Here is a 24,066-nt window from a genome sequence, read left to right as displayed (position 1 = left end):
CTGGGCCCAGAGCTGCCTTCTGGGGGAGGTTGGGAGGGAAGCCCTGTAATCCTGGGCCCTCTCTGATGCGGATGCCCCTGCCTGCAAGTGCCTTTTGTTTCCGGCTGCTAAAACTCCCAGACACTCTATATTTAGCATAGAATGTATAGACACACCTGTGACCAGTCTGGGAGTCCTCAACTGGTCCTAAATGGCTTGAACCTTCATCTCACTTGAATGCAGAAAATCAGATTTATCAACATCTCATTCCACAGATTTCTAGAAATCCTCAGGGAAAACTCAAAAGCTCTGCAAATCTGCTCTGGTCATCTCTTGTCCCCTACACTGTCCCCCTGGCCCCACACTGCTGCTCAGATCTTCCCCTGGGCCACTGCCAGCTGGCCACCCGTACACCCTCAGGAGCAGCTTACCTCCAGCCTCTGCTCTCCTCTCATCCTGCATTGTGTGGGTTTGGGGCCTGGACTCTTCTCACAGCTCCATACGATCAGAGTAACCTTAATTCAGGAGTAATAGAGAATGATCTACATTAGTCACACTTGGAACCCTTGACTCAAGCCAGGCCCACCTTCAGGGTGTCCCTGGAGGCCACCTCGTGGCTGTCTCCCAGGTCCCTCTCCCATCATCTCAAAGGCCCAGTTTCCTTCCTTGCAGGGGAAGACTCTCAACCATGTCTGCCCGACCCAGGGCCCGCCCTCCAGCACACGTAAGGCCCCAGAAAGAGATGGTCACTTGAACCTCGCTGTCGCCAAAGGCCTGCCTACCTCCTGCTGATTTCCTGTTCCTTCTCCTCAAATGGTTGATATGGAAAAATCCATTCCCTTAGTGAAACTCCACCCTTCCCCCACCACCGAGTGTGTTCCTAAAAACATAATGGCCCAATATCAGCACATTCTGGATTGTTGACATTCACATGTGAGTCAGCAAATGGTCTAGTTGGTGCAGGACTGAACTAATCCTAATCCTCACCCTAATCTAGTGTCTGGGTCCTCTCCAGCCCAAAATTTAAAAAAGAGAAAAGACACCTGACAGGACTAAGGCAGGATCAGTGGAGATACAGGGGATGTGACAAATGTAAGGGATGTGGAGGAGGTGGAGGCTAGGGGCTGGCTGGGCATCGAGGGAGGGTGTTCAGGGTGCCGTCCGGGATCCTGGGTGAATTGTGATGCCAATGAGCTGCGATATGGAGTAGAGGAGAGGCAGCAGATGAGCAAAGATGAGAGTTTCCTTTGGAACATGTTGAGTGTGAGGTGATTGGGAAAGATTCAGTGGAAATGTGCAGTAAGCAGCTAGATGTAAGCCATTGGCATTCCAGGATCCCGGGACATGGTCGTGACGCAAGGAGGGAATCACATCACATAGTTTTCTAGAATGTTCTTGCCTTAACTTTCCCACTTCTCTCTGGGGGATACATAGATTCTTCTCCTTGTCTCACCCCGGTGGTTTCCTCCTCTCCTCTGACAGTTTGACATGCCTGCTGAGGTCAATGTGTGGCAGGATCTCATCTCCCTGACGGCTTGTCAGGCTTTTCTCCCAAGGGGAGCTGGTCTTCCTGTTTTGCTCAGCTGCATCTCCTACAACTGGGCTAATGGTGAATTCAAGGGCTGTTGTTTTTTGGAATCTCAGGATTTTCTGGCTGGCCCACCAACCTGAAATATTAAAATTGAGGGATAAATTCTAGAGTTTTGGGAAGTTGCTTTTTTTTGTTTCTTAATGTCTGTAAAATAGGTCTTCTGAATGAATCAGGTACCTGAAGCTACATTTCCAATTCAGGGAATGATCCCCAAGTCTATTTTTCAGTACTGTTGAAGGCATATGTCTAATCTGATGTCTCATGTATGGTCAATCCCACCAACTTGATAATGGCTCTCATTAGCCCATCCTCTTTTCCCCCTGAATTCATTGTACTCTTAGGATCTAGAGCTTTCTGATGAATCTTTCAATACATAGAGCAGTCCTGGGGCTTGAGCTCTCTGGCCAGGATCCCTCCTACCTCAGCTACTCTGCTGAATACCAGTCACTGGGCAAATGCTGGTCTTTGTTCGCCTTGATCCTCTTGTTCAGTGGCCGCCTCCGCGGTCCATTATGTAGGGCAGACAAGCTGCTGTTTCGGCAGTGAACCCATTGGGCCTCCCGACACTGTGCCTAATTGTATTCCCTGTTCTCTGCTACCAGATGCAGTAAATTACATTTCCTCCCAGCTCCCCGACCTGCCAATCCTCTGTTCACGAACAGCAGAACCATCACCTGGGCAGGACGGGACTAGCAGAGCCGCTGGTAAGTCCTGGGGAGCTATTTGGTTTTGATGCCAGGACTGGCCATGGGGCCTGCATTTATCTGAGCTTTAATGATAAGGGATCCCCAGATATCCTTCCATAGGGGACCTTGTCTGCAGCCCAGCCTCAGACATAGAGTTTGCAGTGGCCACATAGTGCAGGCACGAAGCCCTGATGAGTAATTAAGGACTGATAGGAAGGAATATTGAGAAAATCCTAAAGCATTTCCCCCTAACTTTGATGGGGGCCTGCCTCTCATGTTTATGGTCTTTATATCTTTCCTTATTCTCAAAATTAAATTGTACTCTGCCTCCAGGGGTTTTTATTTTCCACATTGGACATGTACAAGATCAAATGATCTGGGTGGAAATTATTTTCAAAGTGTATAAGTATGTTGCCAAATTCTTTGGGAATTGAGCTGCTTATATATTATAAATATGTATTTCCAAGTCTTCTCATTATTTCTGGAATTATTTCTGAGCTACTGTGGTATAGTTTGAGGGAAAGTAGCAGTTTAAAGAACATACGTTTCTTGCTAATGTTTTTCACAATGGTGGATTTAAAAAAATAATACATTTATGAGTATAAAGTATAGAGGGAGGTATGCTTTGCTCTGTTCAGTATGAATGTGCCTCAGAAATCAGAACTGGATGGACGTGAAAAATCAATCTCTAAACTAATCATTTTACTCTATACAGAAATGCACTGAGGGCCAGGGGGTCAAATTAAAAAAAAAAAGAATCACCAAGGTTGCACAGTTAGTGACAATGTAGGGGAACTCAAATAGGCACATCAGATTATGTTTTACATGATCTAGGTAAGTTTATGTCTAAAATAAATCACACTGTGACACTTTTCATAGAACAAAATAATCTATGGATTCTTAAGCCAGAAGAAATCATTTATATAGGCCAGACTCAATATTTTGTGAAGCAAATAGTTCCTTCTTCTTTTAATGTAAAACATACCATAAAATGGCGAGAAGTGCTGATCTAAGTGTCATGTGCACTGATTAAATATCTACTGGGTGTCTCCGTAAACATCTTAGCATATTACTTTTATATACTGGGTCACAGAGTTCTAGAATTCGGTAGGACCTTAAGTGGTGTCTGGTCAGACTCTGGCCAAGTTCATGTGTCCCTGGACTGAGAAATCAGTTCTTGCAGCCTGCAGCTGTGCTGCTGAGGAAACTCTGGCAGTGGCTTAAGCCGAGAGTTCTCACATGCTCCAAAGAGCACTTCTGAGAGCAGCTAGGGTAATAACTGTTCAACAGTCACACCTTCTGCTTGTCATTAGAGACTTGGGTGCTGCTAGTTCCCAGTAAGTATGGGCAAAGAGCTTCCTAGCCCCTTTCCACCACATGATCCTGGACCTCACAGGACTTGTGATGTGATCCACTAATGGATCGGCTCAGGGAGAAAGGAGGGACAGGGTGACAACTAATTTTTAAGGGCCATAAAAAAGGATCTGAACAGCATTGATAGTCAAAGAGCGTAATGTGCAAGAGGAAAATATTAATGCGACTGTAGTGCTGGGTGTGTGGGTATACATGCACTGTCACCACCTAGCATCCTTTACAGTTGAAAGTGCTGCAGAAACATAATGATCCAATGGCAAATGCATTTTCAAAACAAGTATCGTGTGATCAGAGTCTTCAAAAATAAGTTTATGTGTACTTCTGTTTATTCTGGAAGAACTAATTTGCATAGATGTATCTAACCGTGGAAATAAGTACACACAGGATTGTAGATGGAATCGCACTAGCTGTGGTTAACTCCTTTGTCTAGACTGTTTTTGAGATGGTGTCCACATTCATTATCAGTTATGGCCAACAGTGGCTACACAGAGCTTGGATAGCATACCAGATGATGGCACGCACCACTAGAATTCTTTCTCCTGGACTTGATCCATCTTGCTTTATGAACATCTTTTTGGAAATTTGCACAATCCCTGGGCCATTTTGCTTTTTAATTTTTTAATCTTTATGTTTTTAAGATTTTATATATTTGAGAGAAAGAGAACGGGAGGGGGAGCAAAGGGAGAGGGGCAAGCAGACTCCATGCTGAGTGTGGAGCCTGACATGGGACTCTATTCCAAGGTCCTGAGATCATGACCTGAGCCAAAATCAAGAGTTGGATATTCAACTGACTGAGCCCCCCAGGTGCTCTTTGGATCCCTTTTAATATATGTCACTTGTCATTACTCAGTATTATGACAAATATTCTGGTTATTTGGAGTTTGGGAGGCTTAGGATTCTATATGAATGGGGATTTATTTAGCATCATTGCTTTTAGAATTAAGAGCCATCTATTTCAATTGAACATGAGGCCAGGCTTTAGCAGACCTGCAAAGTAGTCCTCAGTCCACAGTCAAATACCTCTATGATTGGTGGTTAGTGTCCCTCCAGAAGGCCCACTCTGTCTAACTGGTACTGACTGTTGAGAAGGTCTTCATCTGATGGAGTTACCATCATTTGTCTGCCTCCATCTTCCACCCATCAGTCCTTATCCTGCCCTTGGGTGCCACTTGGAACAAACCTAAGTTGATTTCCCTTTAACTATTTAAAAATGACTATCATTTCTGGTCTTTCCCAGATCCCCACTCTACTTCCCCTTAATACCCACAGCCCCAGTCTCTTCGGCTGTCTCAAAATAATGAGATTGCTTTGAGATACTGTCCTGCCATCCGTTCCCCTCCCAACTGGACACTCCCCATTTTGTCTCTTGTCTTCCTGAAGTACGATGCTCAGAGCTGCTCCACTCACTCTGGGGTGGGCTGATCTCTCCCCAGAGCAGAGCGAGAATCTATAGACTTTGTGACTCACTTTGCTGGTGCCATGGTCTTTCAGCTTCAGGTTCTAAAGTAAAGTCTCAGAGTCATTTGGCATATGTCACTGCTCAGCATCATTCCCTTGATTCAGGGTAGTCATTTTTCTGGAATCATTTCCATTGAAACATATAGTCTGTTCTCCCTAATTGTGCACAAACTGCTACACCTGCTCAAAGAACCTGCAAAATTCTTTATTTCTTAATCTCAAAAGGCCAAAGTAAGACTGAGCTATGCACCTTTCTCCCCTTTGTAGATTTGATGTGACTGTTCAATTTCTTCTTGATAGAGTGTCCCTTTAAAGTGTCAGGGGCCCCACGTGGTCACTGAGGAACATCCATGAAAGGTGGGGAAGGAAATGATGTACGAGGATTTGGTACTCAGGGCTCAGGTATTCGCTCCCATTTCAGACACAACAGCTCCTCTGTCCTCAGGTTTATATTGTATTTCTGCATCAGATTTCCAACTGAATAAAGGGTTTCATAGTTTTGAAAGTAGAAAACTCTCTTCTCTATTATTGGGGCTTTTATAGCTATTGATTATAGCATCCCCAGCCTCACTTTTCATCTCATTTTAGTATCATCTCAGATCTGAAAAGCAAGCTTCCATTATTTTTCATCATTTCATTGATGAAAACACTGCACAGTTGGGGCCAAAGTCAGAGGCCTGTGACACAACGTTGGGGTCTCCTGGCCCTTGAGAACCCAATAGGCACCTATGAGACATGATCATTAAATGAGTAACAAGTTCTAGCAATTGTGTTGACACCCAAGGCACATGTTTCTGTCTTGTCCATAGGAATATAAGGGACTTTGTGATGATCCAGGTGTGCTGTATCTCTGGCTTTGCCTAAATTGTCTAAAGAACTTGAACCAAAAGAAAATGGAATTCATCTGCACACCTCTTGCCTGATGAATCCTTCCTGTTTCTTGGTGGTCTCTGCTCTTTGAAAATGAACTTTAAAACGTAGCCAGCCAAGATGTCAAGCTACTTATACAGAATCAAGCATTCTGTGCTTCTCAGGCCCATGTCCCTGGGCTCTGCAGTGTGCCAGACCACAGTAGCTTCATATCCTGCCCTCACTCTGGTTTGTAGGCAAGTATCTTTCCCAGAGGCCTCCGCTTTAATCCATCCCTGGCTGCTTTCGGAACCTAGAGCCTAGGATTATCCATCCTCATTAGACTGCCTCTATTTCTTTAAAGTTCTCTTTATCAACCAGAGGGCTGTGGGGGAGCAAGAACCTAGTAAACCAAACACAGTGGCCCAACACCCAACCAACCACCAGTTGCATCATTCATTTGTATCCCTTTGCAGAAACTCACCACTTTGGTTCTTTTTCTTCATTAACTAATGAACATCTATTCCCCTGGCTAAGTTCCTGGAAAGAACAGCAAAAATACTTTTCACATTCCACCTTTATTGTCCTCAGTATGTCATGTTGGGAAATCAGTAATTAAATATATCATTTTGTAAAAACAGACTTCTAGATTTTGGTTATCCTGTCATTGGGACTTCCAGCAGACTATCTCCTGTCTTTTTTCTCTGCCTCCAGAACCTTCCTCAATGGAGGAAATTTCAGAGAGCTTTTCTTCACATACTTTCCTGGATGTCCATGGATCTCTCTCAAAATCTCTTCCAGGGGCTCCCCAGAAAACCCCCTCCCCTCAGCAGCACCCCTTTTTTACTTTTTTTCAATAAGCTGAGCATGGGCCACTCACCACTGCACAGACTGTAGTATACCCTATGTGGCTAGGGAAAGCTTGAGGGAAGAGAAGGCAAGACTAGGGAGTAATTTTGTGGTTAGACATGAGAGCATGATGTAAGTGAGAGGCTTTTGGTAAACACTACTTGGCAACAGTAAAAAAGCAGGAGAATTTTTTAAATTGTGTGCATGCATCAAAAATAAAAGATTGAATTTAAAATGTAAGTCTCATTTTCCTACTGGTTCATATCCACCCTGGTTCACATTTGAAATATCATTAGCTGAGAACTGGAGCAAAATAAAAATGCTTATTCGTAAACAACACACTTAAGATAAATGTTCACGCCTCCTGTGTGGTTTTCTGAATGTCTGATAACATTCTCATACGTGTATCCATGAAGTCTAAATATTGCCTTTGTGTTAAGCGAGAGCTTCTCAAAGTGTTCACCTAAAAACTCCTTCCTACCGGGCACAGTGGATGCAGATAAAGCATGTGAGGCCAGACCCTGACGAAATCTGCTAAAAATCTGTTTCCTTTGAAGCCTTGTTTTATCAGGGGAAAAAAATATGGATGGATGTTGTATTTTATGGCATAACATATTCAGGTTTATTTTATTGGCAAAATGTCTTAAGATGTTCTACTCCCATATTCTAGAAATATTGAAAGAACAGTGTACAACATGTAAATATGACTATTAATATGTAACCCTAATGAAACCATGCCACATGTGGTTCAATCCCGGAGCCATGTCACATTTAACAAAATATGGTTGAAAATCACATGCAAAAACAAAAGCAAGAAAATAAAACCTTAGAGGATTTGCCTAGTTTTCCTGAAAGATGTTAAAAGGATGCTAATTCATATCCCTACCCGGAAGCACTTCTCACGTTTCCTTTGCTTTACTCCCCATATCCTTTCCACTGCCACAAAAATGTCCCCTCTCCATCCACATCCCACGTAACTTTTATGCTATCTCCTACCGAACTCCTTGTTTCTCAGCTCTTTCTTGTGTGCATCTACTCAGCTCTTCCAGCACAGAACTTCTCCTCATCCTCCTTTCTGTTTAGTGTCTGATTCCAGGAACAGGCAAAGACAAAATGAGGGTTGGGGGTTAGGATTGTGAAGAGAGGAAAATTGGACCAACAGTGACAGGTTCTCATTGGTGGGCAGAAGAGGAAAGACATCTCTAAAGATTCCCATGTTATTAATTTTTATCCAATCATCTATGGATATAAAAATCAGGCGTGTTTCGTTCCATATTCTGTATTGATTACAGATCAATGTGTCATGTTGTTCACATATTACTGGATGTAATATGGGGGGATAATTAGGTATTGTACCTATCACTGGTAATCATTAGTATCATCCTTATTTGTCAATATGTCCCATGAGTGTTTTAATAGTGATAGGACATAATATTTTAACCCAAACTGTGCTTTTAAAAAAAAATGTAAGTGTAATATTTATAAAACAGGCTTTGGAATCCATGCAAAATTTTAGATGCCTATTCTGTTTCTCTGGTGACACATTTTTGTGGGAAATCAGGAAATAACCAAGACAAATATTTCTCCTGACGTCACCATCCTTGTGTGAGTCCATGTACGTCCATGACTAATATCAGTTGGCCTCTCACTGTGTCACTGAAGGAAACTCAAGATCTTTGTGCTGAATAAGTGAAACTTTCAAACTGGACTTGGGGAAAATCAAGCACTGGATCTGGCTTCACAATCTTTTTAGTTAAGTGTTAACTGTGAACAGACTGTATCTTGTTACCCAAGCAGATGGAATAGTATCATTGCTGTTTTTTTTCTAACCAGTTCAAACATTAATTACTGTGTGTACCTTTTCATTGGTGTCATGTTCTACAAAGTATTTGTGACTAGATTAAGGCAACCAAAGTAGACTTTTCAATTAGTAGTATTTGTTTCACAGGTATTTGTATACCTTCTATGCAAAGGCTCTAAGGTAGGTGCTGGTGGGGAGGGGAAATCATAGAAAGATGCCAGGTAAAAAACTAGCCTTTAGGGATCCTAAAAATCCATGGAGCTGGTAAAACATTCCTGCAAATAATTATACTACGAAGTGGAAAGGGTTAAGTGCTTTCGGAAAGGTTTAGAAGTGTTCAGAGAATCTTAAGGGAAGAGAGAAGATTTAGAGATGGAAGGGTCAAAGAAGCCTTCTGGAAGCCGTGGGCAAGCTGACTGGGCATTGATGGATGGGTCATCTCTGGATGTATAAGAACTCTCAAAAGAAGGCCAGTTCAAGAGAAGGGAACCTTAAAAGCAGGAAATGTTTAGGTGTGGGATGGTGTTATCTGATTGTGCTAAGGAAAAAGGGAGCAATTGAACATTCAATTGAAGAGATAATCTGGATCTTCTTACCACAGTTGGGGAATGTGTAGTTATTCAGAAAGAGGTAGAGACTCAAAGGCGATGCTAAACGGAGATGTCCCATGGGAAAGGCAGGCTAGGCAGGGAGACAGCAGGCCGGGGAGGATGCTGAGTTCTGGGAATAGTGAGGAGTTTGCTGTGGCTGGAGTGTACGTGGAATGAGCAGGACTGAGAGATAAGTCTAGAAAGGAAGTTGCAGACAGATTCCCCAGGGAATTACACAGCAGACTAAGGAGTTTGGCATTTATCCAATATAGACACAAGGAACCCACGGAGGGTTTGTGAAGAAGGTCCTTCTTGTAGGCAAGATGGAGCACAGGCTAGCAGGGTCAGCGGACTTTTCCTATAAATGGCCTGATTGTAAATATTTTAGACATCATGGACCGCATATGGTCTCTGTCACATATTCTGTGCTTTTTTTGTTGTTGTTGTTTTCCTTTTCTCTCTCTTAAATTTTTCTTTCTTCCTCTCTCCTTCCTTCCTTCCCTCCCTCCCTCACTCCCTCCCTCGCTCCTTTTTTCCTTCCTTCCTTCCTTCCTTCCTTCCTTCCTTCCTTCCCTCCTTCCTTTCATTTCCTTTTAATAACATTTTTAAAACAAGCTTTGGGCGACCTTTGCCCCCTGCTCTGAGAAGTGGCAGGTAGAACTGGGGCAAAGCCATCCTGCAGAGAGCAGAAGGGAGCCTACCTGAGGCAGTGGTGATAGAAGAAGTGCTGAGGAGGTGCTTGGGGGAGAGGCCTGAAGTAGAATTAGTTGCTCACAACAATTGTGTGGCTGTGGAAGAAATTAGGAAGAAAAGGACACATCTGGTGTGATTCTGAGGCTTCTCGCTTGAGAAATATGTGGTACTGGTATAATTTAAAACCAAGACTACAGAGGTGTTTTTAGAGAAGGTTGAGTTCAGTGTTGAAGTCACGGAGGCTGATGTCACCTATGGGTCATCCCAGGAGAACATCCCTGGGGACAGTTGGCTTTATGGGACCAAGGCTCAGTTTCCTAGCATCCGGAATGTGTGCCTCCGAAGGAGCCTCGAGGTAACAGGTTTGAAAGGATGGAGCATCACACGAGACTCTAGAACAGGGAAGAGCAGGTCCATAGAAAACCCAGGATCAGCGGCAGGATTTGGGATGCGTTGGAGAGGCCTAGTCTGGATGGGAAGGGCTGGTAGGAAGCCCTCACAATAAGCAGAAATAGTGTCTCAGATTGAGTGGTGGCCGTGGAAGGGAAAGAAGGCGACAGATGAGAAAGACGGTGTGGGGCAGAATGGGGAGGACTTGGCACTGTGCGTGGCAGAGGAAAGAGGCCTTCTGTGATCATTGTCCTCAAATCCCGGTGACATGGGATGATACTACCTCCGTCTTGTCCTGTTTCTAGTTCCTGTTTCAGAAACCTAGCTAAGTGATGGGAGTACCCTCAGAACGTATCACCTGACTGCTTTTGTAACTTCAGCTCCTGCAAACACCCCGGTTTACAATACGGTGGAGGATAGCCACATCCCACCTGCAAAAGCCTTTGCATTTTCTCCATTAACAGTAAAAGGAAATGCAAGAAAGAAAGAAAAAAAAGTAGAATGCTCTGTAAAAGAGTTAACAAAAAAAAAAAATTAAGATTATGGAGTTTTAGGATACTTCTTAACCAGGGCCTTTAAAATTCTCTATAAGCCTAGGGTAAGCTGTCAATCAAAATAAACTCACGTGGTGCCAGCCTCCCCGTAATTCATTACGCTGGATCTCAACAGTTGCTTGTGGTCTTATTTTAGCAGATCTTCCTTAAATGCGTAAGTGCCGTTGAGATATGGTAACTCTGTACATCTGGCTTCCCAGTGCATTGAGCTGCTGTGTTAAAATACATACGTAACCACCTCTGTCCACAACGCGCACTCACTCTAACACTCAAGATGCTTGGCAGTTAGACTAGAAAGGGCACAAACCCTTTTTTTTTGTGTCTGTTTGGCAATTAACCATTCACTGGCTTTTTTTGTTGTAACATGCACTTCCTTTCTCTTGTTTTCATTCAAGCTGTGTACGCCATGGAAATTAATGTGGAGAAAGACAAACAAACAGGAGAGACCAAGATTCTCTCTACATCCACCATTGGCCCAGAGGGGGTCCATCAGAGAGGAGTCAAAGTCTATGATGACGGTACCAAAGTAGTATATGAGGTGCACTCAGGAGGCACTGTGGTAGAAAATGGAGTGCACAGGTTAAGCTCAAAGGATGTAGAAGAGCTTATTCAGAAGGCGGGACAATCAAGCTTCAGAGGAGGGCACGTGTCGGAAAGAACTGGGATCGCAGACGGGAGCCTCAGCCACCCTAAGGAACACATGCTCTGCAAAGAAGCCAAGTTAGAAATGGTACATAAGTCTAGGAAAGATCATTCTTCCGGGACCCCAGGGCAGCAGGCCCAAGCCCCCAGCACTGAAGGGCCCGAGGCACACTTGGATCAACCGGTCACCATGATTTTCATGGGCTACCAAAATATCGAGGACGAAGAGGAGACCAAGAAGGTGCTAGGCTACGATGAAACCATCAAGGCTGAGTTGGTCCTCATTGACGAAGACGATGAGAAGTCATTGAGGGAGAAGACAGTGACGGACGTGTCCACCATCGATGGGAACGCAGCCGAGCTTGTGTCCGGGAGGCTGATCTCAGACACCACAGAGCCCTCATCCCCAGAAGGGAAGGAAGAGAGCCTGGCCACAGAGCCAGCCCCAGGTACCCAAAAGAAAAAGCGCTGTCAATGCTGTGTTGTCATGTGACCACTTCTTTCCTCCCTTTTCTTCTGGGCAGCCTCTGTGCTCTCCAGCACTTACGTAGACCTCACTGTACCACTCACTGCAATACTGTGAACTGGAAGCAAACGCCTGCCTTGCCTTGCAGTTGGATTGCTTTGGTCTCTCTTATTTTTTTTTTTTCCCCTTTCGTTTTTCTCCAGTTTCCTCACCTGAGAGACAAACGTGCATGTGTGTGCTTCATTCTTTCCAAGAACTTGCTTTTCCTCTCAACCTTTCCTTGTGTCTTCAAGAGTGAATCAATTTCTCACTGCTCGATTGGAATGGACTCTTCACGTCAGCCAGTTCTATAGTAGCCTTAATTCACTTGACTGGAATTGAACCCAGTGGCACCGGGGGTTTCATTCTGTAGCGTGTTCCTATAACGTAGTCACACGTCACCACGTCGCTGACTTCCCACTTGCCTCCCCTGCTGTGGATCTTTGCTTTTATATCTTGTGTGGCAAAATGCTGTTGGCTCTAGCTGGTTGCTAGTGTGGCCAAAAGTGGACCTTACTTAGTGTGTTCAATCTAGGGTGATGCTTTTTGCTGCCTTACATAAGCTTCCAGATTACAGTATTGTGCATCTATGGCTTTCCTTCTGTTAAAACTGAAATGAAGTTGATGTAAAAGAAAAGAACCCAGTGCTTGTCACGACTGAAATGTAGGGACTGACTCCGTAACCTGCCCATCAGCAGCTGTCTCTTTCGGTGGCTTCACTGATGGACCCTTTATATACGAAGCACCATTTTTAATTTTCTAAGGACATGAAACAAACATTGTTTTGAGCATTAGTAGTGATCTCTAAACTTAGGCATATCCATGAGCCTTGCTTCTATTCTCTCAAAAAAAAAATGTAAATTTTTATATTGTTTTCTTTTTCACGGATATTTTCTGATCATGTTAATCTATTTTCAACGAAGGGATCCTTTTGAGGAGTATCTCTGCAGTGACCATATTTCTAAAACAGTCTTTCTGACCTACAGTGGTTGCTGCCATGCTTCCGCTTCATGGTAGCTGGACGGTGCTGGAACTAAACTTACCTGTTCGTCTCACCTGCCCGCTTGATTACAGAGCCTTACTTCTGGACTCTTTTCTTTCTGTCCCCATGAGAAAGAGAACGTTTCCTGTAACGTCACCATGTAGGTTTATCCACCCTTCAAAATAAGCTTGAAAAATGTAAACAATGTTTAAGAAAGACCTGTCTTCTCCACGTTAAGTACTTAAACTCATTCCGCGAGTACTGATTGAGTGGCACATTAGCTGAGCTTCTTAAGGCCCGTTTCTTAAACTTCTGGAGATTTCAGAACATCAAAGAATAGATTTATTATTTTTTTTTAAATCTAGAACACAATGAACAATTCTTTAGATAAATTCTTAGCATTCTCCCAAAGCAAACGGTCACATGTGTAGTAAAACCAAAGGGAACCAATTTAGTAAAATACTAATACAGTAATAAAATAAAGATGTAACATTTTAACTGGCTTTAATAACAGAGATAGCTTAACTTGAAGCTATTTGCCCAGATGTTCAGAGCATGGTTGCGAATCAGTCACAAAATTGTATGTAGCATACAATAAGTCACGCTACATCAAGTCTAACTTCTGTGGAAAGCAGACAAGAAAAAAAAAATGAGGTAGTCTTGAGAGAATTTCTTTACAGAACCAACTAAATTTGTCCTAAGTAGTTTTCTCAGTGCTAAATCGAACTGTTATTATTGTAAATGTCTTGGCTTGAAATTATATTTATTCCCAATGGAAAGGGGGAACAATGACACTTTTATTGTTAATTTTTCTCAAATAATTATATTTCAATGAGCACAAAGTAAGTCATTTTATCACCAATATGTAAACAAAAGAAAAGTTAAGAAGGGGCAAATAAAGGAGCTAAGTTCTGCCTCCTAAGATGATTCCATCAATGGCTTGCTTTTGACTAGTAGAGGGGATTCCCTCCAAATAATCTCAGGTTCACCAAAGCAGCTGCAATTGAATAAAGCTGCTGTCTTATAACATCTGGTTTTGCTGCCTAGAAATCTCCCCACTCAGCTTTACGCCCCTCAGTCAATGGTCACTTATGCTTCATGTAAATGTTAGAGAGAATGACATGCCAGATAAACCTATTTACGTAGAAAATGAAAACAGTCTCAGTGTTTGGACAATCTTATTTTAATAATTTATTTAATAGAGAAACAATCTAAAAGTTTACCATAACTTATCTTTTTTTACTCACTTAGGGATTAAAATTATTCAATAGGAGTTTTTAAAAAGCACACTTAGTGGATGGAATCGTAGAATTTAGAACCCTTGAGCTTGCTGTTTGATAAATAGAATCGGTCTTCTGATTCTGAGAACAGATCATTCCCAGAAATGACCTACCCGTCCTTCCGTAGTGAGCTAGTTCCTCCTGAAGAAAATTATATGCCCTTCTCACCACAACCTTATGCATCGGATCTGAAAGACCAATGATAATCTGCACTTTCATTCATCCATGATTATTATAGTGATTAACAAATTATATGAGAGGTCTCTTTATAATTTTACTATTTAACCTTATCATTTAATAGCTTAAAGTAAAGCCAGTTTCCTTTATTAAAATGATATGTGCCCATACTATGTGGTTTCTTTGAATATAGCATATATTTGCTTATTTTTGCATCCTTTTCCTATCGAAAATAGAGGATTTAGGCTCAGCCAGTACTTCTATAGGCTGAGACCTATAATCTCACCTACAGAAACAAATATCTACATAATGAAAACATCCCCGGTGTCGTGATTGAGAATGTTCTGCTTTCCCTGCTATTATTTTCTCTGTGAAAACTTTATTGTGTATGTATCACACCCTAAAATACAGGGTATTGACTTACATAATCTAACTAATCAGAGAATCAGTAACGAAGCTGCCAAACCACGGTCTTTTTGAGCTAATGATTAGTTGGATTGTCTTCTAAAACTATATAATCAGTTCCCCTTTAAATGGAAAGAGGAGAAAGAGGGAAAAGAGGGATAGTTCATTTGTTATAAATAGATTTTCAGTGGCATGGAAGTAAAGATCTTTTAATGGTTAACATAGTAAAGTTTAAGCTTACGTATCCTAAAAAAATCTCGATGACTTGTATATCCTTGCCTTTGTTTTCTTTGATGTGCAATAGGACAGACGAAGGGGAATATTTTTTTACCTTGTACCTCTTTTACCCGTAAATCTATTAATTCCTTCTATAAGCAAAACTAGTTGCCTCTACAAGTGATTTGACAGTGTTCAGTGATGTCACTTAGTACTGGGAGTAGAGAGGATGAGGGGCGAGGGAATTCCCTTCTGGCCAAACCCAACGCATGGTTTCCATAAGCCTCCTGAGCAACCTTAAAATATTCAAAGACTTTCAGGAAACTCAAACAAGTTCGAGAGTTCATTTGATTTGACTCCTTTGTGAACTGTTGATGTTCATGATGTACATGTATCAGCTTTAAATTCCCACCAACTCCATTTTGCTTCCTGGTCATAACTGTGTTTTTCCTATGTACAAGTAGAATGTTTTATTTTGGTTAGGGCCAAGTTTTTATAAAAGGGGGAAAAACACCGAGGTACAGTATCATCTCTGGAGCAAAACATTCAGGCCACGTGCAAAAATGGCTCATTTCTCTTTGCTTCCTGCAAAATATCATTTCAAGGGACCACAGAACACCCTTGAAATGGCCATTTATTGAATGCCAATGAATCAATGGATAGCAATGGAAGAGGGGAACATGGTGACCGAGGCAAAAATCGAACCACTAAACCGATTTTCTTCCTTTTTTAAAAAAGCATTAGCCCTATCAACTTAAAACACATGAACGCAGACAAAATATTCACAGAGGACATTCTGTCGTTGTCCGTGCTGAAAATCTAGCAGCTTGGCCATCTCTCTTTGTCCTTGGACCCACTGTGGAGTTTAACTCACCAAAGGGCCCCATTCCCTGTGGGAATAGTCTCATCTCCCATTGGGTGACTTTGTTTACAGTAAAAACGATTCCAAGACAAGCAGTTTCAAGTTGTGTTCTTGCAACACGCACCTTCAGTTCTTGAAACCACAAGAAGTTTCGAAACTTCGCAAATATGCAATCTCTTGGAAGCTCCTCAACTTACTATGAATCAAGGTATATGGGCCTCCACTGATTAGGATAGAACCAGCAAATATCCTTTGTCCTGTTGGACGGTACAACCCCACAGGTAAACAGAGTTAGGGTGTATGTCACAAAACAGCTCCAAGACACCAGCAAGATGAGATCTTTGAGTCTTGCTGCCAGTTGACTCTCCTAGGATAGCCTTCTTCTAATCTTATCAGGAAAACTTTCCTTTTTCTAGGGAAAAAGAAAAGTCAGGCTTTTGTGAGGAGCCCAATGCAGTTATGTGTCTGTTTTCATAGCTTCAGCAAACTCCGTGATCAAATTTCCATTTTAACAAAAACCAAAATACTTATTATTTGAATGTAGAAAAAAAAAATAAAAAATATTACATCCTGACAGTTCCAAAGGGCAGTTTCACTGGGGATCCTTAGACCAGCCTCGCCTGCCCTCCCTTAATTTTTATATGACTTAACCAGGCCTCTGCTTCCCGTCTCCACTCCAGTCTAACATGAGGTCAGAACTGTATAGCACGAAACCTTGCTTTCAACTTGAAGATATAAGATGTAATTTTGGGGACCGCAGACTTTCTGCATCAAAGATCTGGACAGCCTTAACTTTTGTAAAAAACAAAAAACAAAAAACACCAACACCAACACCAACAGTTTTTCAGTGCTCTCTTTTACTAGGCAGGAAACCAAAATGTTTCCTGAAAATTAACGACTTTTTTATATTTTGTGACTATTTTCTAAGTTTCTATAGGTTGAGGCCTAAATGGTCATCTTGTCCCCATAATGCCTCTTCCTTGTCAACTGGGGGCTCTTTTTTGCAAGTCACTGCATTTTTATCAAAAGACAAGTAGATTTCATGAACCATAAAATTCTCCCTAGACTTCAGGCAGTCCTTCTGGAGCGAAAGAACAGAAACACAGAAAGAAAAGAATTACAGGGTGGCTTCTTTTTATTTCCCTATGGTTAATGTACTGTATGGTCTGTATGTTTACAGAATGTATCTGCCTTGTGATGTGAACAAAATGAATGACAAAAACAGAGTTCTGATGTGCCATTTGAAAGTTTGCCTTAGCATTGCTGTTTATGTTCTTCTTTTCTGTCCTTTAAAAATAACAACAACAACGAAAACGCAGGTTGTATTCCAAAGCTGTATTAACACAACATTCTCTTCCCTGCCCCGACCCAGCCCTTTTCAGAGCTGTGAATTTCATCACAGGAGCCTTGAGGCAGAACCTTGCAGGTCAGGCCCAAGGGGAATAAAGTGGACGCAGCTTGGACATTGTCTATGGCCCATCTATCAGCCAAGTGTGTTCCTGTGTTCTCCTCTGAGTCTGAATATCACACTCTGACATTCCTGGGCAGGCCACAGGCAGCATATGGCCTTCTCACAGTGGGCAGGGGTGGAGTGGGGGGGGGGGGGACTTGTGGACTCCCTCTCTGGGTCTGGGAGCGTATTTTTAAGCACAAGTGGCATAGCTTGAAAAAGCAAGAGAGATGGACTCGAATGATATGATTGAGCCATAACTGCGGGGTGTGCCATTCATGATAGTCGAAGATGAGTACCATATGGGTGGGAGTAAGGAGTAGCTGTTAGAAATGGAATATTTTACATTTATGTATTTTTTTAAGGAATGATATTTTTGTAATGAAATCTATACGCATTATGAAGCTTGAGTTTGAAAATCCCCTCGATTGAGTTATTTCTCCATTCCATTAAGGTGTGAACTTTCTGGGGAGTTCTGTAGCACAAGCCCAGACCTTGAGGGGCAATGATCAGAGGTCCCATGACCTGCCCTTGTGCCACCACTGCATGAAATCCAGTGTTTCCAAACAGACCTAGGTTGTCAGATCAAGCTTTCTATGCCTGTCATTGGGTAAACCATGTCGTATGGCTTGATAGCTCTCTGGGATACACCTTCAATGATAAATAATGATGTTTTGGAAGGGGATAGCCATTCTAAATGTAAGCCAACCCCAGCGATGATCGAAATCCAACTGTTTCACATATTTAGGACTAATCACTGCATTGGAGGCTAAGGGACCGCTCACCGTGGTATATTTGGATGATATGGGTAAAATGGTGAGTCAGAAGTCTCTGGCCATCTACGGTTTATACGTAAGTGTATAAACCAACACTATAAATTTAGGAGGTATATTTGGCCTTGCAAATACCAATGGGGCTGCACCATATTTTCAGGGTTAAGTCGAAACAGAAAAGAATAGTCTTTATTCTTCCATTAATGAGATTTTGAATTTTTTAGAGTTCTTGGATTTTTTTTCCTCCAATTTTCTGCCAAGCTCCCAAGTTCCCATGGGAATCAAACTCAATTTCATAAAGACCTTCACCCACACCTGTTCCTCTATCAGATGGACAGAGCAGCTTAAGCCTCAGAGTCTGCTCACCACCCCTGTTAGACTCTCTTCCCAGGCAGCATCCTTGCCCCAAGCGGGCCCTTTTTCTATGACCCTAAAAGACCAAGATCCAATTCCAATAAGGCAAGGCCATAAGCATTCTCTCCAACTGAAGAAAAATAACCCCTCTGGATCCCATGCAGATCATTTCAATTCCATGATCACTAGAATCCCTCCAACAGGCCCAACTCAAGCCCAGCTATGAACATCAGTGTCATGGAGACAGCTCTCAAAACAGAAGAGCTATGCAACTACCTGAAGGTGCTAAGGGAGAGCTCATATGCTCTCATCTCTTACCACTGCGGGAGCCTCACAGTGTTGAGATGAGATGGACAAGGAAACATCCAGGTCCTTGGTTTTGCAACCAGCCTTTACATACAGAGAGGCACCAGGCAATGCCTGATCTGAACTGTTCTGTGTGCAGCTCCAACTCCAATTCCGTGATCTCCTATTCTGGCAAGCAGAAAGAGTTCTAGCCTTTGCGGGGTTCTGGAACATTTCTTTCCTCCTCTCAAGCTCCTCACTCAGTAGAGTAAAATCATACAGGGGTTCCAGAAAATGTTGTGTCTGATGCAGCTTTTCAGTGAATGTAGGTTGTTGATGGAATTTTCAGCTTTAGCAGCTCACTCGGGGTGAGTGACATCTCTGTAAATATTTCCATTTCTGTGGTTGGTTGGGGGGTGGGGGGTGGGGGAGCCTGTCGTGCTGACTCTGAATTAGACTTGCTGGGCTAGCTGCTGTACTTTGTAACCTGAAGTGTACTTTGACTGTTCTGTTTCCTTCAGATGAAAAAAACAAAACAAAACAAAAACCGACTTCAGAAATAACACTGCCAGCGACAGCCAATGCTGTACTTGTAGCTTCTCTCTGTTCCTCTGTACAGTATTAATAGACAATAAACTGCCTTTTCACTGCATCTACCTCTGTGTGTCTGTGCCCCAATTCTTTCCCCTTCCCACCTGCCACGAGTGGATTTCAGGCCAGACCGCCTTGGGAGTGCCTTCAACCGCTCACTAAAACTAAACACTAATCCAGTGCCTTTCAAACTCGAGCGTGCTTCAGAATCACGTGGGGGGACCCCCAGAGAAGGTGGAGGAAGCTCAGTCACACCTCTGGAACTCACATTCGGGTTCCTGGGTGGGGCCTGCTAACCTGCATTTTTAATACTGTCTCCAGGTGATTCTGATACATGTGGTTCCTGGCCCCTCTGTGGGTTGGGTGCCCCACAGGGGGAGTTCCTGTGGCCTGCCTGTTCCAGCTGGTTTACACACTAACCAATCCACTTTCCCAACACTTCTGCTCTCTCACCTACTCTTGCACATCTGTCTCCACACCTGTCATCCTTTTTCTCATTCTTTGCGAGCCCCTAGCAGTGGCATTGACTGTGATCCCGTGGGTCAACCTTGGGCTTCCCCTTAGGCAGTAAGCATTCACCCACTGCGGTCTTAGAAACAGGAGCATCTGAAGACACACAGGGACTTTGTTACTCTTTACCACTGTATCCTCTTTATCTAGAGTGGGCCCAACAAACTTTTTCTGTAAGTGGCCAGATAGTAAGTATTTTGGCTCTGCGGGCCGGATGATTTCTGTCACAACTGTTCTTCTCTGCCTGAAGGCAGCCAGGCACTACACATAAATGAATGAGTGTGGCTATGTTCCAATAAACCTAGTTTATAAAAACAAGACAGTAGACTGGATTTGGCCCTCAGGCTTGTAGTTTGCTAATCCTTGGCCTCAAATGGCACATAGTTGGTACTCAATAAAAAAAATGTAAAAGTTATCATATGAAAGAATGAACAAGGGGCAGATGTGCTACCATCTGTAGAACTGTCATAGAAATTTGTTTTCTTTGAGGATAGGGAGTAAAAGAAGTCAGTTGGGGAGTTCTCATCTGTTTGGGTTCCATAATGGATTTTGTTTTTTTATATCTTTATGTATGGACGTGACCTTGAAAGTTTGAAGCATGAATGGTGCCTTGTAGACAGCTCAAACTGCCAACTGAAATTAATAAGAGTTTCAACCAATGCGTAGTTGAGGAAGTACAAGGACTTCTTGTCCTTGTCAGCAGTGCTGGGGATACCAGCACAGGGCCGTCCCTAAGCATCTAAGCATTTGATCCAGATGTCCGTGGAATATTTTGTCTGAGCCGTCCTACACAGTGAACCAGGGCCTTCTTTATATTATTCTCTTTGTTAATTGAAGTACTCTTTAGTGTGTGGACATGTGGGCTGGAACCACAATGGCACATTACACATCCCACATTACCTGGGGCATACAAACAGTGACACAACAGCAGCATGTGAAAAGTTGTGTGTTTATATACACTGCCAGTGTTGTTATGGAGTTAAAGGAAATTATGTTTATGCAAAGCACTCTGTAAGCAGGAAGTAGATACCAAATGTTAGCTTACATGCGATGAGAAAGGGTCTGTCCTCTACCAAATGGTTCACCTCTCCCGAATATAAAGAGTATAGGCTACTCAGGTGTGTTTCAAAACCAGCATAAAAATGGAAGCTGCTTTTCCCCCCTTTAGGTTTGTGACTGCTTTTGCATGACATTGAACCATATGACATGGACATTTTGGAGATCAATAGTGTTGAATGTTGACAGTTCCATGTAGCTCAAACTAATTATTCTGGGGATCATTTTCCATCATAGAGGGCAAAATATGATCAGAACTCCAAATATAGCAGGAGGAATTTAGATAAGAAAGTAAGAACTTTGAAAGGGAACATAGTTCAGTACCACCAACACAGAACGAGGCATTTCCCTTGGGTGTGTAGGATTTCCTATGATCTTACATCGGCCCTATGAGGTAGACATTGCTATTGTTCTCCTTTATACATGAGGAAACTGAGTTACTAAGATAGTAAGCACCTCACCCAATGTAGCAGAGCTACAAATTGGGGTGGAGGCAGGGGGACAGGTTTCCAGCCCAGCTCTAACTTCCTTCCACAAGGAAGGCTCTATGTCATGAAACTGTGGTGTAAAGATTCAGCTAAGCCTGGACATAGAAAGATTTGGATAACAGAACTATCTACGCAAACAAAACAAAACAAAACACCACAGAATGGCACCAGTTCTTCTTTTGCACCTTTTTGTACTCAGGCAAACGCTCTATAATATCACCACCCTCTGGAGGCTGGGAGGTATCTCTGCAGACTCCATCCCACAAGAAAAGCAGAGGGTAATATCATCCGCTGTTCTCTCTGCTCATTACTGCCTGATAGTTTTTCCTTCCCCAGTTTAGGAAAAGGATTAACAAAATTGCCCAAAAAACTGTAAACTCGGGGAGTGGCGTTAGTCTGAATAAACTAACATGGTTTTGTTGTTGATGGTGATGATAGGATTGCTATTATGATTATTAAATCACCCATCTCACAAACTGCCAAGAGGAACAGAGCTGGGATTATGTACCTGCCTTTGAATCCAGGCTGTGTCGCCCTTCTGAAGCACCACTACTCCCCCAGCAGCCCAGCTCCTCTCCCGCTTTTCTCAAATGGTGTCAAATCCTCTCCTTCATGGACAACGCACAGAAGCAAAGATTTGCTATTTAGGAGTTTAGGTTACCAGATGTCAAAGAGATCATCAAATACAGAGGTCACAAGATGGCTATTCCATAGGCTGAATCTAGCCTATGACTATAAATACAAATATAAATTTTGCCTGCATACTGCTTTCAAATAGTTTTTAATTCATTGCCAAAAATGATAAGAGAATTCTCATTTTAAAAGTATGAATTTCAGCTTCTCTAGACTTTAGAGCCTCTGTCTTTTTTAAATATCTCAAAGCTATTATTTATTCTGTACAAGTTTCCACTATACATTAGACATTCTTCAACTCTTGGTTACACAACAAACAAGTATACACCGGTCGTTTGGCTCAGGCTCACAGGTCTTCCCTGCAGAAGGGTGTCCAGCCATTTAAACTCAGGCCATCTTTCTCTGATGCCTCCTCCTGGGAGCACTGGAAGACACCAGGCTCCAAGCTGTTTGGGTGTGCAAAGAGCTCCATGCATAGAACCCCATGCCTTGGTGCCGAACAGCTTTACGCTCTGAGAAAGCACAGAGTTGTGTCCGACTACTTAGAGCAAAACCAAGCCCATAAGAAAGAATCACACAACTGAGGCAAGATGTCCCAGGATACCTGGGCTCCAACTCCCAGGGTAGGACTGAAGACCAATGCTAAGAGGAGCCAAGGGTGGCATTGGCATCCCTGAGCAAGTTGGTCCAGGGGGCTTACATCCAGGAGACTCTGAGAAGGTTGGCAGTAAGGGTTGGCAGGAAGGTCAGGGAGAAAAAGCATGTTAAGAGGGAATATATTAAAGGTGAGAAAAGCACCAGGGATAAGAGACTTGTCAATCAAAACAATCCTTTGATTGTTTTCCTAGCTAACATGTGCCTGGAGCTGATGGTGGCTGTCCCCTTTAGAAGAGCCATGTTCTCATTCACTGTCACCACCACCACTTCCTATTATCTTACTCTTGGCCAGCGTCCTTTATGTCACCTGCCTGGCCCCTGTTGACATCTCTAATCTACCATAATCCACCCATTTTATGGCTGGGCCAAATGAGTCCCAGATGGGAGATGAGACTTACCTATGGCAAGGCAGTAACTGAGCCAGAGCTAGAGATGAAGTCTCCTGAACTCTTTTGGAAGTAGGAGGCTTTGTCCTAGATTTGGATTTGGATCTGATAGAAGCATCTAAAATTTTGAACAGGCTACGGGCAGAAAACCAATTTCAGTATCTGGTGCTTTCACTTTTTGACAGGGAAACACACCTGCTTGTATAATAATAGATTATCACAAGGCTGGTGAGCTCATTTACAACTCAAGAGAAAAAAAAAAATCCTTTCCTACAACAATTTATAGTATATCGATTATCCTACTCTGTCTTCCTTAGGTTAAATGAAAATATAATATTTTAAGAATTTTGTGGTATCATATTCTTTTTGGTAAAAAGTTTCATTCCTGGAAAAATAAGCAAAAGCGTTGTACTCAACAGTTGAATAGTTCTGGGGGCTTCATATATCTTCTTAGGGCAAATATGAGGCATATCCTGTGTACACTTAAATTTAAATGCAGTTTTCTCTCCTCTCCTAATGTGTGGTCTTCTGTCGTGTTCCTGAGATTATATGGTCATGGAATAGAAATGTTCTCTAATGTTTACTCCCTTATTAAGAAAGGCAATCAGCAAGAAGTTTGACAATTCAGACAATAGGTGAAAGGGAATCTTTCAAAAAAAAAAAAAAAAAAAAAAGAAAAGGGAATCTTTCTTCCCATGGCTTGCCACCAAAAACCAATGTGATCTAGTGTTTTTCTTTCTTATTTTCTTTCTTTCTTTCTTTCTTTCTTCTTTCTTTCTTTCTTTCTTTCTTTCTTTCTTTCTTTCTTTCTTTCTTTCTTCTTCCTCTTCTTCTCTTTCTTTCTAATTTTAACTAGAGTAGAGGCTGATCAAATTTAAGAGGATAATTGTATTTCCTCACTTTCTAACTCACTGAGAATTAAAAATATGAACAGTGGACCTACTCTTCTCAGGTCAGGGTTGTTGGGTCAGCCTGGAGGGCAACTTAAAAGCAAGATGAA

The 24,066-nt window shown here is 42.5% G+C and overlaps 1 protein-coding gene across 5 annotated transcripts in view; it reads left to right on the top strand.

Annotated features, from left to right (window-relative positions):
- Nucleotides 1–24,066, top strand: part of PALM2AKAP2 (PALM2 and AKAP2 fusion) — a 331,425-nt gene that overhangs the window by 126,503 nt on the left and 180,856 nt on the right. For 3 of the 5 annotated variants that reach the window (XM_041761308.1, XM_041761306.1, XM_041761305.1), the window contains exons 6-7: nt 2,173–2,274; nt 11,210–11,905. The exons of 1 other annotated variant lie outside the window; for it this stretch is intronic. In XM_041761308.1, coding sequence (XP_041617242.1) covers nt 2,173–2,274; nt 11,210–11,905 — 798 coding nt within the window. The remainder of the gene's footprint in view (nt 1–2,172; nt 2,275–11,209; nt 11,906–24,066) is intronic. One more of the 5 variants, XM_041761307.1, reaches the window with a different exon arrangement.

This window comes from Vulpes lagopus, chromosome 7 (genome assembly GCF_018345385.1).
Source record: "Vulpes lagopus strain Blue_001 chromosome 7, ASM1834538v1, whole genome shotgun sequence".
Lineage (NCBI taxonomy): Eukaryota > Metazoa > Chordata > Mammalia > Carnivora > Canidae > Vulpes > Vulpes lagopus.
This window is presented reverse-complemented; position numbering and strand designations above follow the sequence as displayed.